General features: G+C 39.8%; 1 protein-coding gene across 1 annotated transcript in view; it reads right to left on the bottom strand.

Moving 5' to 3' along the window:
• Positions 1-12,434: 12,434 nt before the first annotated feature.
• LOC126163056 (protein O-mannosyl-transferase TMTC4-like) overlaps positions 12,435-19,162 on the bottom strand; it is a 137,452-nt gene continuing 130,724 nt past the window's right edge. The window contains exons 12-13 of the mRNA XM_049919955.1: positions 14,726-14,908; positions 12,435-12,956 (exon numbers count right to left, since the gene is read on the bottom strand). Coding sequence (XP_049775912.1) covers positions 12,763-12,956; positions 14,726-14,908 — 377 coding nt within the window. The 3' untranslated portion in view covers positions 12,435-12,762. The remainder of the gene's footprint in view (positions 12,957-14,725; positions 14,909-19,162) is intronic.

Here is a 19,162-nt window from a genome sequence, read left to right as displayed (position 1 = left end):
TAGTGCCCCCAGAATTTTATGAAAGTGTGGAGACACTTGTGTTCCAGCCGTTTCAAACACGTGTTATTTTAAAGCAGGGTGTATGGATGAGCATGGGATACTGCACTCATTTATTATTTGCGCAGGCGAAACTGGAAGGTAGATAATTCGTTGGCACTGGCAAATATTCAGCGCAACCTGCCAAGAATAATTAAATACGGCCCGGAAGCTCCGTGGCTGGCTGCAAAGAGTAATGTAGCTTTGTATTGTTGAAAAACAAATGGAGTGACTTGAGATAATGGCTGTTTATTAGACATTGAACTGCTATTGAGAGTATGTGGACTGGACGCGGATAGTCAGCCACAATAAAAGCTTATGTATTAATTGTGTTGAAAAATGTGTAATTAACTGATTCTGGGTGCCCGATAATGTGTGGGCTTACGTCATAAACTTTAGTTGTATTTTTGTACAAAGTGGAAATAAACATGTTCTGGTGCATTGAATGATATTCCAAGAGTAGCGTATTTTTTAAATAAGAAGAGGGAGAGCGAGAGAGTGAAAATTTCCCCTTCCTAGCAGTGAAATCTTCGGAGAAGCGTCTGGTGCTAGCAGAAGACATCGGCGCTGCAAGAAAGCAGAACCAGCATTCTTCAGCAAGTAAGTCCACAAAAATGCTTAACATTACACCGGGCCACCACAAGATTGTGGCGACCGTAAAGAAAGGACCTGAGAAAGAAGGGGAAATATTAAAGAAGTTATAAGAAAAAAAAAAAAAAGAAACAGTTGGGAGTTGCCATAGCAACCAATAACAGCGAGGCTGAAGAGCGATTCCACGATACTTATCCAGAAATATTGTGTTGATAAATGGTGAAATGATTAAGGGAATCAAGAAAATCGCACAACGCTGCAGTTAGTCTCAAATCGCCGACGCCGACGTCTACCAATGCCGACACCGCCGTACACCAACGCCAACGTCGCATCAGACCAATGCCGATGCTGCTGTCCACAAAAGCCAATGCCATCGTCCACCTACTCCGATGTCGCCGTCCATCGACGCTGACACCGCCGTACACCGGTGCCAACGCCACCTTCCACCGACGTCGGGTGAGCTACTACTAACCTTTGATTGTTTGTGAAGTGTGGGGGGTTGTGGAAATAAGTGCGTGTACTTTTAATGATAACTAGATTAAAGGCAAAATAAAACACAATGGAAAAGGAACACCAATCCATAGAGTCTGTTGGGGCTATGGGAATTGAAAAACAGGGGCCAGATTTAGGCAAATTAATGAGATTTATCAAAGCGCAGTTTGAATCACAGAACACAAAACAGGATGAACTGAAGGCAGAATTAGACTCTTAAGTTAGATTTGCAAAACACAAAACTAGAGGCTCAAGCTAATATCCTAAGTAATCAGATGCAAGAATGGAAAAAAAGAATTGAAAAAAGAATTGTCCGATTCCCTGAGTGAACAGACAAATATTTTATTTAAGGATTTAGAACAAAGAAATGAAGCTAATCTAAAAGGTTTAGTTCAAAAATTAGAATATGATGTAGACTGTTAATGTAGTAATTTGGAAACACAATTTAACGAAAAATACGACTCTTTGAAAAATGTATGTAATGTCATATTTGATGAGGTCAAACGAGAATTAACTATGCTAAAAACCAGTGTCCAGAAACAAGATAAGTTGCTCTCCCTAGTACAGGCGCAAATTTCAGGGGTCAAATCATGGGTGGAAACCATAGAACAGAACTTCAAAGAAAAGTTGATGACCTGCAGAGCTTATAAATTTGAATGACTTAGAAGAACAAGTAGAAGAATTAATAGGACGAAAGGTTGAAGAGAAACTAAGTGTTGATATCTCTTCGCCTATAAGTAACTTCCGATTTAGATAACACCAAGAAAGACTTAGAAACTTTGAGGAAAGAATTCAAGTTTATGCAGGAGAAACTAGAGAAAGACACAGTTTCCCAAAATAATATATTAAATAAGGACATGATAACTGATTTGCAATGGGGATAAAATTCAGGCTTGTCGAGACAGTTTCCTAAATTCAAACCAGACGGGGAAGTACACCCCACCCATTTCTTAAAACGGTTCAATCAAGCCATACCAGGACCTTATCGTATTCAATCAATAGTACACCAAAAAAAACTCTATATTTAGTAGACCCTGTGACGGGAGAAGAAAAGGGAATGTATAATGTTAAGTATATAAAACAATATGTACAAAACTCCCAGGGGCATTGACATTCTGTGTCAACAGGCGGAGTGACGTCCGCCGGTTCCCGAGTTGGGTTCGGTGCTACTTCCACATTAGTTTTTCTTCACCGAACTCCCTTCAAATCTTTGACTATCCTGTATTCTATTTATAGCCATTAAGCTATCCTATCATATTAGTATTAAAAGAGACCAATTATGACTACACGATTATGACTAATTTAAGGAGTCACAATAAACAGTAACCTCTAAGCATGAGATAAAACTAACAGGGTAACATTCTAACAGGAGATATAATATGATGGTACTGTTTAGGAAGAATGATACCTAGATGACATAAACTGAACATGTGTATGAAATATAAAGTGAAGTGAGTAACTGAATAACTATTTGATTATAGTGTATATAATTTCTATTTTATAGAATGTTTTATATTTTTTGTAAAGTTTGATGTGATTGGGGAGGATTTATATCTAATTTTGAAAGGGGTGGGTAGCATAGGCACCGTAATGACCTACACACTGTGCCCTTCATACAACCCTCGCAAACAAGTGTGACTGGTTCTTCATCATTTGCCGTTTCATAGGAGTTGCTAAGATCTTTTCTTCGGGGACTTCAAAGGTCATGGTGAGAATGTCCGTTCTGCAGGAGACACCGAACATCATACCTCCTCCGGCTTCTCACTTAAGTACCGGCGAAGTGGGGATCCTGGGGAAGGGGGGTGGGAAGGGTTTCCTGTCTTTGGCGCTGTCTTCTTTCTTTCTTCGATCTTAGCAACCAATTCTTTTATTTCCTTTCTTACTTTTCTTAAGAGTACCAATCTATCTTTCCCTCTGTCCACATTCATATACTTCTATTGCTGAAGTCCTTCTCTTTTCCGTGATTTCTAAAAATCTTCAACTAAGAACCTTAGTGGGCCGAAGAATCAGGACGCACGATTACACTTCCACACTTAAACAATTAAATACAAAGATGCAGACAAGTAATACACAGGGAGATGTAACAACCATCACAGATAAGGAGGGAGGTAGTGCTCAGGAAGGGCTCGAGCACATGTGCTAAGTAATGACGGTTGCACATCTCAAGTGAAATGGTATAGTAAGCTTAAGCTAAAGGAACAAGGGGGGATGAAGTGTATATCCACCTATGTTCATAGCTATAGTAGTACAAAGTAATAGGAATGGAGATAAAAAGAAATAGATATTAAGCCAGAGGTATTGAGTCAAATAAGCTAAAGGAACAATGGGGGATGAAGTGTATATCCACCTGTGTTCATAGCTATAGTAGTACAAAGTAATATGAATGCAGATAAAAAGAAATAGATATTAAGCCAGAGGTATCGAGTCAAATAAGTTTCTGATGAATAATAGGATTGTGCAGACCGAATAGCCCGATGAAAGGAAATAAAGTTACAACCATGGACGAAACATATTTAGTTATTAAGGCTATATAAGTGAGCTGTAAGCAATGAACAAGCGAAGAATTTAAGCTGAGGGACTCAGCAAGAGAAAAGGAGAGGTAGATAGAAATTTTACCAGGAATTTTTAAATAAAATAGTGTGCAGAGGAGTACGAAAGAGGTAAGCCTATGAATCATTGTTAGAGAAGATAGGGAAGGCGCATCCGATATAGATGAAATAAGAGAAAGAGAGGCAGGTAGGCAGACCCAGAGGAGGCTGACTATACTGTGTGGGCAGGGGCACCAAGAAGGGGATTGACCTGTACCATAGTTTAGTATAAATGGAAGGGGCGTACTTACCCAAGGATGAGGAAGAAGATGTTTTCATAGTATCAACCCTTACGTAGATTGGAACCCAAAGGGAAAGGGTGGTATAGTCACCTGAAATTGTAGTGGAAAGTTTCTCCTGGTAAATTTGAATTCTAAAATTTTTTAAATAGAAAAGATGAGTCCTTCACGAGGAGATAGAAAAAAGAGAAAACCCCTGTACAACCAATTTTTTTCAGACCCGGAAAACCGGTGGTTATTATTGCAACAGCTTCTTAAAAAAAAAGTACAGACTCTACTCAGAGTAAGGGGAGGGATTTATTTTGGCTCAATCCTGGAAGCAAGAGTACATAAAACTATTGGAAATAGCTAATACTTGTTGTACTATTAGTTTATCATACTGCTATGTCTATGAAAGATATTACCAACAGCTTAATGAAATACCGTAGATGGAAGAGAGTTTTTGTACCTAATGTTTTTATGTAGTACAAAGTAACAAGATAAGTGTTAAGAAAAAATTATTAAAATATATGTTTTGAGCAAAATAACGAGTGTTCGAGCTAAGGGGGGGGGGGGGGGGGGGGAGATATGTAGTGCCCCCAGAATTTTACGAAAGTCTGGAGACACTTGTGTTCCAGCTGTTTCAAACACGCGTTATTTTAAAGCTGGGCGTAAGGATGAGCATGGAATACTGCACCCATTTATTGTTTGTGCAGGCGAAACTGGAAGGGAGGTAATTCATCGGTGCTGGCAAGTGTTCAGCATGACCTGCCAAGAGTAATTAAATATGGCCCAGAAGCTCCGTGGCCGGCTGCAAAGAGTAATGTAGCTTTGTATTGTTGAAAAACAAATGGAGTGACTCGAGATAGTGACTGTTTATTAGACGTTGAACTGCTGTTGGGAGTATGTGGACTGGATGTGGATAGTCAGCCACATTAAAAGCTTATGTATTAATTGTGTTCAAAAATGTGTAATTAACTGATTCTGGGTGCCTGGTAATGTGTGGGCTTACATCATAAACTTCAGTTGTTTTTTTGTACAAAGTGGAAATAAACATGTTCAGGTGCATTGAATGATATTCCAAGAGTAGCGTATTTTTTAAATAAGAAGAGAGAGAGCGAGAGAGTGAAAATTTCCCCTTCCTAGCAGTGAAATCTTCAGAGAAGTGTCCGGTGCTAGCAGAAGACATCGGCGCTGCAATAAAACAGAACCAGCATTCTTCAACAAGTAAGTCAATGAAAAAGCTTAACATTACACCGGGCCACCGCAGTACGCAAGCAGCATCACTTCTGGTGATAATCAAGGTCCATGCTGTCTGGCATGGATTAGAAACTCACAGCACTCGGCATCAGAGCTTTCTCCTCTGCTATCAAATTGGTAATTATCTCTCGTCAGCCAAATTCTCGAACAACTCTAACAATTCTGGATTGAAAATTACCTAACTGCCAACCCAAAGATCCTTCAAGCAACCTGTCATGAAGTGACAGTTCGCACATATGCTCAACTTCTGTCCATTCAGCACGAGATTTGAGGAGCTCAACTTCTCCGTCATTTAACCTTAAGGGTTGTCCATGTTGCTTATCTCCATCAAATGTGAACAAAAAAACAACGTCATTCTCTCCTCTTCACTGCTGACACCTTCCTCTAATGGTTCTGCTATTGCAACATTAACATTTCTATCCGTACTGCCAGATTCCACATTTACTCTTGGATGTCATAGCTCCCACACTCTTTGAGTAAAAAAGATATTACTATTTTTATTGCACTCAGGTTTTCAAACAATCAAGCTATTCCATAAGTTCGCTCACCTCCTGCACTTAACATGGTGTTTTCATTATCTCTCGCATGCTCCTGGTGCTGCTGATGGCCTGTCCACTGCTTGTATTCTTCCCTGTGCAAGGGACCCCCTACTACTGTTCTTCTCTCACTCTCTCCTTCTGTATTTGCTCCGCACGCATCCACTGTCACCTGTGTCCAGCCAGCACCAGATGACTCTCGCCCCTCCAGTGCACCTTGCCAAGTGTTGAGGTCATCTCTTACAGCCTCAGAAATGGCTCTGAGCACTATGGGACTTAACTTCCAAGTCATCAGTCCCCTAGAACTTAGAACTACTTAAACCTAACTAACCTAAGGACATCACACACATCCATGCCCGAGGCAGGATTCGAACCTGCAACCATAGCGGTCACGCGGTTCCAGACTGTAGCACCTAGAACCGCATGGCCACCCCGGCCAGCTCTTACAGCCTCCTTGCTCTTTCCTTCCCCTGCTCCCCCCACCAGCTCGCACAAGAACACCCGTTTCTGTATGGGCCCTTCTTGTGAGCTGTCTCCAGTCGGCCCACCACTGACACACTATTTAGTTTAAACTCTCTCCTCTCTCTTCCCTACGCCTGTCTCTCGCATTCTGAGCATGAACACCTCTCCTAACAAATCTTACTAGCTGTACATCTTCTTGCATTGAAAGCCACTGCGACCGAGCTGATTACCATTGCACAAATATAAATGCTCGAGTCTGTCTAAGAAACTCACATATTTTTCATAGCTGATCTGTGGTGCTGCTACCGGTTCCTTCCTCACATAAAAAGGCAACATCCGCTCTATCCCAGCGGCAAACAACTCGACTGTCATGCCACCATCTATGTGCTTTATGTGGCGCCACCGGCAATCACAAAACTGTTTCATAGTACCACACTCTGCTTGGTACATCCTGCCTCCCCAAAAATCCACTAACAATTGTTGCTGAATTTCTCCAGACCAATATTCTTCTAAAAACCTTTTCTTAAAATCTGTGAGATCTTTGCAGTCCAGAGCTACCTCATCAGCCCACTGAAAGGCATCACCCTGTAAGTGACCCACTACATACGAAATTTGCTCTCATTCTGTCCAGTACTCTGGCATTACCCCATCGAATTCCTTAAGGAATACTTTAGGATTAATGGTTCTTGTGGCTCAAAGGCACTAAACTTATGACACTAAATACAAGCTGCTTCTGCTGAATTGCTCGACGAAACCTGGCCTGCCCTTGTGTCCAGTTTAGCAATTGCTTGCTCATTTTGCATTATTCGAGCATCCATCTGCTGATTATGTATCTCTTGACGTTTCCCAAATGAGTCACATGTTGCTCGACTAGCTGCCAATGCCTGAATCATATCCTTAACATGCAACTTAAAACTAGTATCTTATTGAGATCTTATCTTACCACTTATATTACCCACTTCCATATTCATTTTCGTTTTAAAATCCCTCTGTTTAACTCCCAACTCAGTTGTGAAGTTTTGATATGCAGCAGCATGCTCAGCCAATGTTTTGATTACTTGATCTAACCCTCTTTGTGCCCTTTAGCACATTCCTTCTTCATTTGGTCCAGCTCAGTACCCACTTTAGATACTACTTGCTGCTCCAATTGCAATTTACACCAGGTGAACTGCTCAGCGATGTATTTCTTCACCTCCTTATGCAAATTCAACCCTTCCAATGCAATACTGGAGTTTAATTGTTCATTACCTTGCTTAATATGTTTACTGATTTCTTCCTGAAATTGTGTCAATGTTGCAAGAAGTGACAGCAAGAAGACATTTTTCTCTTCCCCTGGTACTGCCGAAATCATCTGGTCTACTACTGATTCTGACCTGCCTTGAGTAGCCTCAACCCCTTCAGAGATTGAATCACTCAAGTTAATAGTGGCACCTCTTTTCTCTGTTTGGTCTCTACTTTGCTATCAACCGCCAATAAAATTCTTGTTGAATGCACATCGGGGCTAAACCTCTGCACTGTCTAATTCCCTCATTTTAACAACCTCCTCAGTATCACCTTTGGCTTTCCTTGCTATGCTACTTTTATCCTGTGCAGCCATTCTCTTTTCTAAAGTTAACACGCTGTTCAACAGTTGGTATAGCTTTTGGTTTCTTAGCTTTCGACAATTTTTCCGACGTACTGCCTGTTTGCTGCATGCCCCGTCGTCCTCTTTGTGCAGAGCTTCTGCACCGGTTTCACCCTCACGTAGTCTGTTGTCCACTGGTCTTCTGCTTCCACCATGCGCTGGCGCCATTCCTCTTTGCGCGGCTGTTCATCACGACCAGCAAAGCTTAACAGACTGCAGGCGCCCGCTTATGCAAAGTGTGCCCTGTTCAAGGCTACTACGCAACCCTTTTCAACCGGTATTGTCACCATGTACTAAGCGCACAAGCCAAACTACTGAGCCATGCTGCTGCTGCAATTACATACAGTGCACTGTCCCACTATAGTGCTTATACTTTTGCATAAATTACTTCGTACTAGTCGGTGATTCATCTCCGTCTACTCGTTTCAAGGCCGATCATACCATTTTGTAACACTTCCCTAGGCCTATGCACCACTTTGTAACATCCTCTGCAGAATGATAAACCCTAACTTCTACATCTACATTCATACTCCACAAGCCACCTGATGGTGTGTGGCGGAGGGTACCTTGAGTACCTCTATCGGTTCTCCCTTCTATTCCAGTCTCGTATTGGAAAGAAAGATTGTTGGTATGCCTCTGTGTGGGCTCTAATCTCTCTGATTTTATCCTCATGGACTCTTCACGAGGTATTCGTAGGAGGGAGCAATATACTGCTTAACTCCTCAATGAAGGTATGTTCTCGAAACTTCAACAAAAGCCCATACCAAGCTACTGAGCGTCTCTCCTGAAAAGTCTTCTACTGGAGTTTATCTATCATCTCCATAACGCTTTTGCGATTACTAAATGATCCTGTAACGAAGCATGCTGCTCTCCATTGGATCTTCTCTATCTCTTCTATCAACCCTATCTGGTACGGATACCACACTTTTGAGCGAACTCAAGCAGTGGGCGAACAAGTGTACTGTAACCTACTTCCTTTGTTTCTGGATTGCATTTCCTTAGGGTTCTTCCAATGAATCTCAGTCTGGCATCTGCTTTACCGATGATCAACTTTTATGATCATTCCATTTTAAATCACTCATAATAGCTACTCCCAGATAATTTATGGAATTAACTGCTTCCAGTTGCTGACCAGCTATATTGTAGCTAAATGATAAAGGATCTATCTTTCTATGTATTCACAGCACATTACACTTGTCTACATTGAGATTCAATTGCCATTCCCTGCACCAAGCATCAATTTGTTGCAGATCCTCCTGCATTTCAGTACAATTTTCCACTGTTACAACCTTTCAATATGCCACAGCATCATCCGCAAAAAGCTTCAGTGAACTTCCGATGTTATCCACAAGGTCATTTACGTATATTGTGAATAGCAATGGTCCTGCAGCACACCTGAAATCACTCTTACTTCAGAAGACTTCTCTCCATTGAGAATGACATGCTGTGTTCTGTTATCTAGCAACTCTTCAATCCAATCACATAATTGGTCTGATAGTCCATATGCTCTTACTTTGTTCATTAAACGACTGTTGGGAACTGTATCGAACGCCTTGCAGAAGTAAAGAAACACGGCATCTACCTGGGAACCCGTGTCTATGGCCTTCAGAGTCTCGTGGACGAATAGCGTGAGCTGGGTTTCACATGATCGTCTTTTCTGAAACCCATGCTGATTATACAGAGTAGATTTCTAGTTTCCAGAAAAGTCATTATACTCGAACATAATATGTTATCCAAAATTCTACAACTGATCGACTTTAGCGATATGGGTTTATAGTTCCGCACATCTGTTCGATGTCCCTTCTTGAAAACGGGATGACCTGTGCACTTTTCCAATCCTTTGGAACGCTACGCTCTTCTAGAGACCTACGGTACACCGCTGCAAGAAGGGGGGCAAGTTCCTTCGTGTACTCTGTGTAAAATCTTATATCGTACTGGACCCCTTGAACTGTCTATTATGCTAAGTAGTAGATTTACTGGGGTGCGTGGCAGGTCCTCTTTGTGACTTACCTGCGCGGTGGCAGCGTAGTCAGCCTCCGCACTTTCTCAACCTGTAATCTTACCTGCACTTACCTGCAGTTCAGTCGCTCATACATTATTCAGCACCCTGTAGATTCTGGACTTAGCAAATACACTACTGGCCATTAAAATTGCTACAACACGAAGATGACATGCTATGGACACAAAATTTAACTGACAGGAAGAAGACACTGTGATATGCAAATGATTAGCTTTTCAGATCATTCACACAAGGTTGACGCCGGTGGCGACACATACATCGTGCTGACATGAGGAAAGTTTCCAACCGATTTCTCATACACAAACAGCAGTTGACCAGTGTTGCCTGGTGAAACGTTGTTGTGATGCCTCGTGTAAGGAGGAGAAGTGCGTACCATCATGTTTCCCACTTTGATAAAGGTTGGATTGTAGCCTATTGCGATTGCAGTTTATGGTATCGTGACACTGCTGCTCGCGTTGGTCGAGATCCAATGACTGGTAGCAGAATATGGAATCGGTGGGTTCAGGTGGGTAATACGGAATGCCGTGCTGGATCCCAATGGACTCATATCACCAGCAGTTGAGATGACAGGCATCTTATCCACATGGCTGTAATGGATTGTGCAGCCATGTCTCAATCCCTGAGTGAACAGATGGGGACGTTTGCATGACAACAACCATCTGCACGAACAGTTCGACGATGTTTGCAGCAGCATGGACTATCAGCTCAGAGACCATGGCTGTGGTTACCCTTGACGCTGCATCACAGACAGGAGCACCTGCGATGGTGTACTCAATGACGAACCTAGGTGCACGAATGGCAAAACGTCATTTTTTCGGATGAATCCAGGTTCTGTTTACAGCATCATGATGGTCGCATCCGTGTTTGGTGACATCACAGTGAACACACATAGGAAGCGTGTATTCATCATCGCCATACTGGCATATTACCCGGCGTGATGGAATGGGGTGCCATTGGTTACACGTCTCGTTCAGATGTCTCAGTAGAAACTGTGGGAAAATTGTTAGCTGGTGACTGGTTCACACATTTCTGAGTTCCACAATTGATCATGACAGATAACTTTGTCACTTTGAGTCACAACTATTCATGGAAGTAATGAATATCTGTGGTTGCAACCATTTACATACAACCAGTTACCATCTGTCAAGTAACGGGGTGCAGGAAAGGTTTCACCGTATGTTAAAGGCAGCACTTATGTACTAAAAGGTGTCATGAACCAAGGCATTACCACTCGTAGTATTAGGCTTGCATGCAGCAGTGAAGGAAGATATACTAAATTCACTGGTACAATTGCTTTATGGTGAATGGTTGTGAATTCCTGGGAAACTAGTAACACCAGTGACACCCTCAGCTGCGCAAGAGCTGAGAACAGAATTTGAGCACATGAGACAGTTATAAGAAGTGTCATCCATAAGGCATGGAGACAGAAGGGACTTACAAACATGCCCCTTTGTCTGGCTGCCTGATGACACTGTGCAACTGCCACTACAACTGCCTTTTGTGGTTCCTCATATAGTAAAAAGAAGGATATATTTTTACAGTAGACATAAATGGGAAGCAAGAGACAGTAACAGTTGAATGGTTGAACCCATGTTACCAGTGTATGGATGGAACATTATGATGTGAACAGGCAAACACACCTACTGGCAACAACTTGCCAACAGCGGCAAGTGGAAGAGACAGTCACTTGGCAGAGAAAGCCTCAGAACAGGAAGAAGACACTCTGGTGCAGCAACCACAGGTTTTTATCACCAGAGCAGGTTGTTGTATCAGCTCCAGTACCCCTACATAGCTGTGGCACCAAGTATTTGTTTTTTTATGGGGTGTAGAGGGCAGGGGGGAGGGGGGGGATGTAATGATAGAAGCATATAAATGGCAAGTGTATGATGCAGTAGATGATGATAGCTAGTTGCAGTATGGAATTATTATTGTCATTATTATGGAACTTTTGTCCATGTTATTTTTTATGATGGAACTTTTGTCCTTGTTATTTTTTTATTTTCCTTAGTTTTTTGTTGATTGATTACATGTATAAGGTACAAAAAGATTACTTACCTGTTTCTTTCATTTGCTATTATTATTCTCACCAAACACTCAGTGATTTGTGTATACCTTCGACTGCTAGTTCATAGGTAAAAAACTAGTTCACATTCCAAATTGGTACTGTTAGAGCATTATAGGACTAATAGCAAAATGTGAACACTGTTGCCATTCGCAGTATTAATATTATGGAATATCCAAATCTCATGTTCATAGATAAAGAACATTACATTTTACCACAGCAAAACTGACTGTTAACTCCTGCAGTTCTATTATGACAATACAAAAACTGTAAAATGTGATGTATATATTCTTTATCACCAACATAGCAGATGGCAGTGTTAGAACAGTTCTAGTGCATGTCTGGCTTTAATGACAGTATTCATTATATTTTAATAATAGTATACATTATAAAATTGTTGATGGGACTACAATCACTGAAGTCAAGACAGATAACTGGGTGGGATCTGTTCAAAATTTATGTGCCACTTTTTGGGTTTTAGCTCTGAGTGAGTGTTAAAACATACAATATTAGGATGAATGGAAGGGGAAATACATTACAACTGGTTAACACAATTCCAGCCTTTATTTCTAGTAACCAATCACTTGTTCTCCAGGAAGATTTGAATCCACAGCACAACAAAGCAAGCCACAGCTGTAACTATTTATAAAAACAGATAAAAAAGACTAATACATCACTGACAATCTTGTATTATCACATTTGGTTACTGTATGAAACATCTACAAGGGCAGTGACAACAGATATGTTTCATTGTTATAACAAAGTGTGAGGACTCCAGGAATAATCACTTTTCTGATTCCACACATGATTCAGTTACAATGAGAACATAATTAATTAATCCAGTCTTTTCTTGATATTAAAAAAATGACATTGTCAAGCATTACACGTATTTACCTCTTTCTTTCCCTTTTTTGTCTGTTTAGCAAGTGAATAATCTTGTTTTGAACGAAATGTACGGACCACATTCAGATTATCTATTGTACTTTGCATTGTAGGGTCTATGGCCAGCGCTATTTTATACAATGTTTCTGCCTTTGGGTACTTCTTCCAGCGATGGTATAAAACTCCTGAGGAGAAATATGTATGTGAATACAAAATGAAAATGAATTCATGGAGTACATTCAAGTATCACATAATGGAATAAATTAGCATCAAATAACATGAAAATATATTAAACATAACTGTCAAATGTAGCTATCTACAAAGCTACATTTAAAAGTTTGTGAGCAAAAATATTTCGTTCCCTCTCCTACCACTGCCACGCTACACTGTTGTTGTTGTTATCACTGTGGTCTTCAGTCCAAATATTAGTTTGATGCAACTCTCCATACTGACCTATTCTGCGCAAGCCTCTTCATCTCCAAATTACCACTGCAACCTACATCCATTTGAACTTGATTATTGTGCTCCTCCTACCACAATTTTTACCCCCCACACCTCCAACCATTACCATACTGATGAGTCCTTGATACCTTATTACATGTCTTATCAATCAATCCTTGCTTTTAGTTATGTTGTCCCACAAATTTCTTTTTTCTCAGATTCTATTCAGTACCTCCTTTATTACACTAACCACCCATCTAATCTTCAGAATTCTTCAGTAGCAACATATTTCAAAGGCTTCTATTTTGTTTTGGTGTAAACTGCTTACCATCCACATTTCACTTCTGTACAATGCTACACTCCAAATAAATACTTCCAGAAAATGCTTCCTAACGTTTACATTTATATTAGATGTTAACAAATTCCTGTTTTTCAGAAATGCTTTCCTTGCTACAGCCAATCTGTGGTTTACATCTTTTCTGCTTTGGCCACCATCAGTTATTTTGTTGCCTAAATAGCAAAACTCATCTACTACTTTTAGTGTCTCATTTGCTAATCTAAATCCCCAGCAATGCCCGATTTAATTTGACTACATTTCATTAACCCCCACCCCCTTCTTTTTTACTTTTGTTCACCTTATAACCTTTCAAGACCCTATCCATTCTGTTCAGCTGCTCTTCCAAGTCCTTTGCTGTCTCTGGCAGAATTATAGTGCTATGAATATACAGATGAAAAGTAATGCAGCAGTGATAAAAAAAATGGATTAATAATCAGTTGACACATGTCAAGCTTGAATAGAAAATTTAAAAAATTTAATCAGCAGAGCTACAGCATAATAATCTACAGATCCCATGATGATGATACAAGTCCTGAAAACTGATAAAAGAAATTTAAAAAAAATATAGTTCTACTATTTCACCAAATTTTACTTGGCTCTTCTGGGTGTACAATTGAAAAATCTTCTACATGTCAATCAACACTGCCAACTTAAAAGTGAGAGTTATATTAACACAGATGATTCTCTATTTTATGTTTAACAATTTTGTTTCTAAAAAGATTCTCAAAATTATAAAATCATTTTTTGTCATTTACAAAAGTGAGTCATTCTCAGTTTTATGATGAGATAAAAGACATCTTTTTTAATGCAGTGTCATATGGAATTTGTAACATCATTCTTTAACTTATAATTACCTTACAATCACTTTAATAAATCTGGCAAAATGTATAAGAATGAACTCTTTTTGAAACTATAAGCAGAACACAATGTTTGTTGAACACACCAGAGGTAGGGAATTTCTCACTTACTATATTTTTTCTAGTCTTTAAGAGACTTTTTACATCTTTATAAGTTTCACCTTGCTGTTGCTCATTTCTAAACTGTAAAACTGAACTAGAAAAACTGATGGAGTTAATGAATGAGGGCAAGTCCATGTAATAATTTAATAATAACAGATGGAACAAGTGTGAAAACTGTAGCAATGATTATATAATAAGGGAAGACATTAACACTTACCTAAATTTGAGTAATATAAAGCATTATTTGAATCAAAGTGAATTGCCAGCTGGAAATGTTTTTCAGCTTCCTCATATTTGCCAGACTTGCCCAGAGTATTTGCCAGACTAAAATGCAAAGACGGCTCATTTGGAAGATGCGAAAGGGCTGACTGCCCCACAACTTCAGCTTCAGTAATATTGCCTAGTAAAAGGAAACCACAAATGTAACCAGGCCATGAGTAATTCAGTCTCAACATTATTTTTAAAAAAGTTCAATTTTCAGCTAATTATCAAGAATGGAAGTCAGTGGTGCAATTATTTTATCTCAGACAGACATTTGAATTCCATCCATATATTCCATTAAAAACTGCATTTTTCTTCTGACTTCACAAACTAAAATTAGCCACAAACTGTTCTAATTAAACCTGATACAGGCACACCTATATATACAGAGCATCAACCGCAAATTACATTGCCTTGTACTGTTCCTTGTTATTTCATCATTGTGAGCAACTACCTATTAATTCATTATTTCTTGAGCTAACATAGTGGTTAGTTGTGTTGTCATACATCCAAACAATCAGCAGTAATATAAAATAAACACCGAACTAGCTGAGAAAAAATTTGTGATCTGTGCTAGAAAATGACTCAGATTAGAAGGTAGCAGCACAATCCCACAATGAGACTGTTGTCTACGAGATAATTAGTAAGCAAATAAACAGTTGGGTGGGGTCTGAAGCAAATGCTCTGTTTAATGCATTAGATGGGTCACTACTGCGGGGTAACTCTCGTACATGGAAACTGAGCAATATAATGAAGAATCACTTTATTATATTTTAATTAAACAGTGATTTAGCTCGTATAATGTAAGTTTATCATTCTTTAATTAAACTAAGATTAAACTGTGATTTTGCTCAGACGTTTACCTTGGTAACATAAAGACAGGTATCCTTTCTACGTGTACAAAGTACGCCACACGCCCTTTCGTGTTATGAAAGAGGGTGCCGCTAGAGGTCTCCCTGAAACTACTTGAGAGCCATTTCGATGAAGACACAGTGGAATTATTCCAGCATGTGCTCACAACCATGTATTCCCAGTGTGGGGGTAAGTTTTATGAACAGGTGGATGGAGTTGCTATGGGAAGCCCACTGGTACCATCGTTAACCTGTACACGGCACACTTCGTGGATATCGTCTTGGAAACAGCACGCCTTAAACCCAAGGTCTTTTATCAGTGCATGGACAATACTTTCACGTTCTAGCCACACGGTGAGGACACTCTAAAAAAAATTCTCTACCATCTGAACACCATAAATGAGAACACCAAGTTCACAATGGAATTAGAAGAAAATGGGTGCTTGCCCTTCCTCTATGTCATAATAAAGAAAGAAACATATGGAATACTGTGACACTCGAATACCGAAAGAAAACACACACAGTCCTGTACCTCAACACCAACAGCTGCCACTGCCCAGCACAACAGAAATCTGTGTTCACTACACTTGCCCGCAGAGATCATGACATTTGCAACAAGGACAGTTTATCTACTGATATGCAGCACCTGAACAAAACCTTGCAGAAAAATGGCTACACTGAAACACAGATTACATGTGCTCTCAAGTTGGCCAAGAAGAAGAAGGAGGACCTTCAGGAAGGAAGAAGAGGGCAATAAGGGCCTGGCGTTCCTCTTGTACGTGGACCCACTCACGGCAAAGATTTCCAGGATACTGGAGAAGAACAAGCCAAAACCATCTTCCATCCTCCAGCAAAAATCAGGAATATGTTGGGCTCAATGAAGGACAACCTGGGTCTAAGAACATCGGCTTTCTACAGCATTTGATATGATGTCGAAAACAATATATCGGACAGACACAGCGTTGCATCACACAACACTTCCCTGAACACATGAGAAGCGTTCACCTTGGACAAAAGGCAAAATCTGTGGTAGCGGAGCACAGCTTTAGTGAAGAACACATGTTTCAGTTGGAACAAACCAGGATGATGTGTAGAGTGAATGGTTTCTAGGAGTCTATTATTAAAGAGACAGTGGAGCTGTGAGTCAGTGATAACCTGGTCAACTGGGATAGTGGCTTCCAATTTAGCACCGTGTGAGACACAACATTAGCAACAATAGGAAAGAGTGCACCAGTGGAGGTAGCACAGTGGCAATTGATGGAATAAACAGGCTTCACTGAGATGAGATGCTGAGACAAGACACCAAGACCCACTGGCCACGAGCTCCCCCTCCTTCCCCCCCATCTGCTGCCGCACCGATTCCATTTGTGCTTGATTGGTCCAACTGGCATCATGTATGCAGAGAAGCCTGTGGTCCAGCAGCTATAAAGACCTGGATGAGACGTGAACCTGACACTTCGCCTGAAAATGGCAAGTAAGAAACTTGCCGAAATGTTGCCAGAGAATGATGCATTGACACAGCTGTCAACCTGAGAAGATTTTATCATCGAGATTCACTGAAAAAGCCTGCATTCTCATATGTGCACTGTTCTTTCAATGCTTCTCTATACTCAAAATTAAAGCACAAAACTTTAGGCATCACAAGTGCTTGTAAAGATTAAAGCTAATTTTTAGTGTTCCATACCTCAATCAATATAAAAGAACCGTTATTGGATTGCTTTGTTGTCAGGTCATCAGTCTGTCTGTCCGACTGTTAACAAACCTTTTCCTCACAAATGGGTAGACGTATCAAGCTGAAATTTATGTCACACACTCTGGTCTATAGTCCCTTGTTAGTGTAAAAAATTGAAGCTTCTAAACTAGTGTAATCAAAAGATTCAGCAATTAATGTCACATATTGTAATACTCCAAAAGCCAATAATCAAAACTTCTAGGGTACTTCCTGTTGGCGTATAATCATGAAATTTGACAAAACAGAAGATTTCACAGTGCACCCAAAGGAAAAAAGTCTGAAAACAGTAAATTTGTAATTATATCACACAATTTTTTTTTGTAATTTCTTATCTGACTCTTGTCAGTTAGTCTGCTTGTTAAGGCCCTTTTTCTCAGCAATGAGTACATGAATCAAGTTGACATTTATGTCACATACTAAGGTCTATAGGCTCTTGGTGGTGTAATAAATATAGGCTTCTAAGTCAGTACTGTCAAAAGTTATGACCATTTAGGTAACATATTTAGATACAAACTCCCTCATCAAACCATATAGGGTGCTTCCCATTGGCCTGGATCATGAAATTTGGCAAAAAGTAAGGTTTCACAGTACAACCAAAGGAAAAAAGTCCAAAAACTGTAAGTTTGTAATTATTTCACACGGAAAAAAAAATTTTCTGGCATGTTGTGTTATCAGACTGACTTGACTGTTCATCTGTCAGTTAAGACACCCTTTTTCTCAAGAACAGTATCAAGTTGAAATTTATGTCACATGCTAAGGTCTATGATTCCTTGACAGTATAATAAACATAAGCTTTTAAGTCAATGTAACCAAAAGGTACAGTCATTCATGTCACATAATTTGATACTCATAAATTCAGTCATCAAATTGATCAACAATGATGAAATTTGGCAAGAAGTACCTTTTCACAGAATAAGTAAAGGAAAACATCTGAAAATTTTTAATTTGTAATTATATCACATGAAAAAAGTATTTCTTTTGTCATTTGTTGTCTGATGTCCAACTTGAATTAAAACAGTCAGTAGTTCTGCATTCAGGCTGACTGTGTCATAATGGTGAAAGTCAAACATCAGGCAAGGAATGACTTTATTGCTGATATGATACACTTCGGAATCTGTCCATCATCAGATGTCCATGAACACAGTCTATGAATGTTTGTTTCACATAGAACTTGAAATGCCATATCTATGTACAGCAATCACTTCTGGATATCTAATGATGGATAAATTCCGAAATGCATCATATGAGCAATAAAGTCATTTCTTGCCTGGTGTTTAACTTTTACGTTCCTCAATGCAGTCAACCTGAATGGAAAACTACTGATTACAATAATAATGGTCACCTGCCTCTTGCATGACATTATGTCACATTTATATTATTGAAATTAAAACATTTTCGAAGTCATGGAATCCCTGGATCTTGCCAGTATCAGTGTCAATAACAGGCAAAAATGGTTGAGACAGTGAATTGCCAGAATGGATGAACTTTCTATATACATAATTAAGTTTGTACAGAACCCTCAGTGCACGAGCCCTATTCAACCCTGGCCAATTATTTAATATCTGCATAAGAAGTAAATATTTTATTACACTACTGGTCATTAAAATTGCTACACCAAGAAGAAACGCAGATGATAAACGGGTATTCATTGGACAAATATATTATACTAGAACTGACACGTGATTACATTTTCACAACCACCTCTATCCGTAATAACGGCCTTGATACACCTGGGCATTGAGTCAAAGAGAGCTTGGATGGTGTGTACAGGTACAGCTGCCCATGCAGCCTCTACGCAATACCACAGTTC

This window comes from Schistocerca cancellata, chromosome 2, assembly GCF_023864275.1.
Source record: "Schistocerca cancellata isolate TAMUIC-IGC-003103 chromosome 2, iqSchCanc2.1, whole genome shotgun sequence".
Taxonomy (NCBI): Eukaryota; Metazoa; Arthropoda; class Insecta; order Orthoptera; family Acrididae; genus Schistocerca; species Schistocerca cancellata.
Note: the sequence above shows the minus strand (reverse complement) of the source record. Positions and strands in the feature narration are given on the sequence as shown.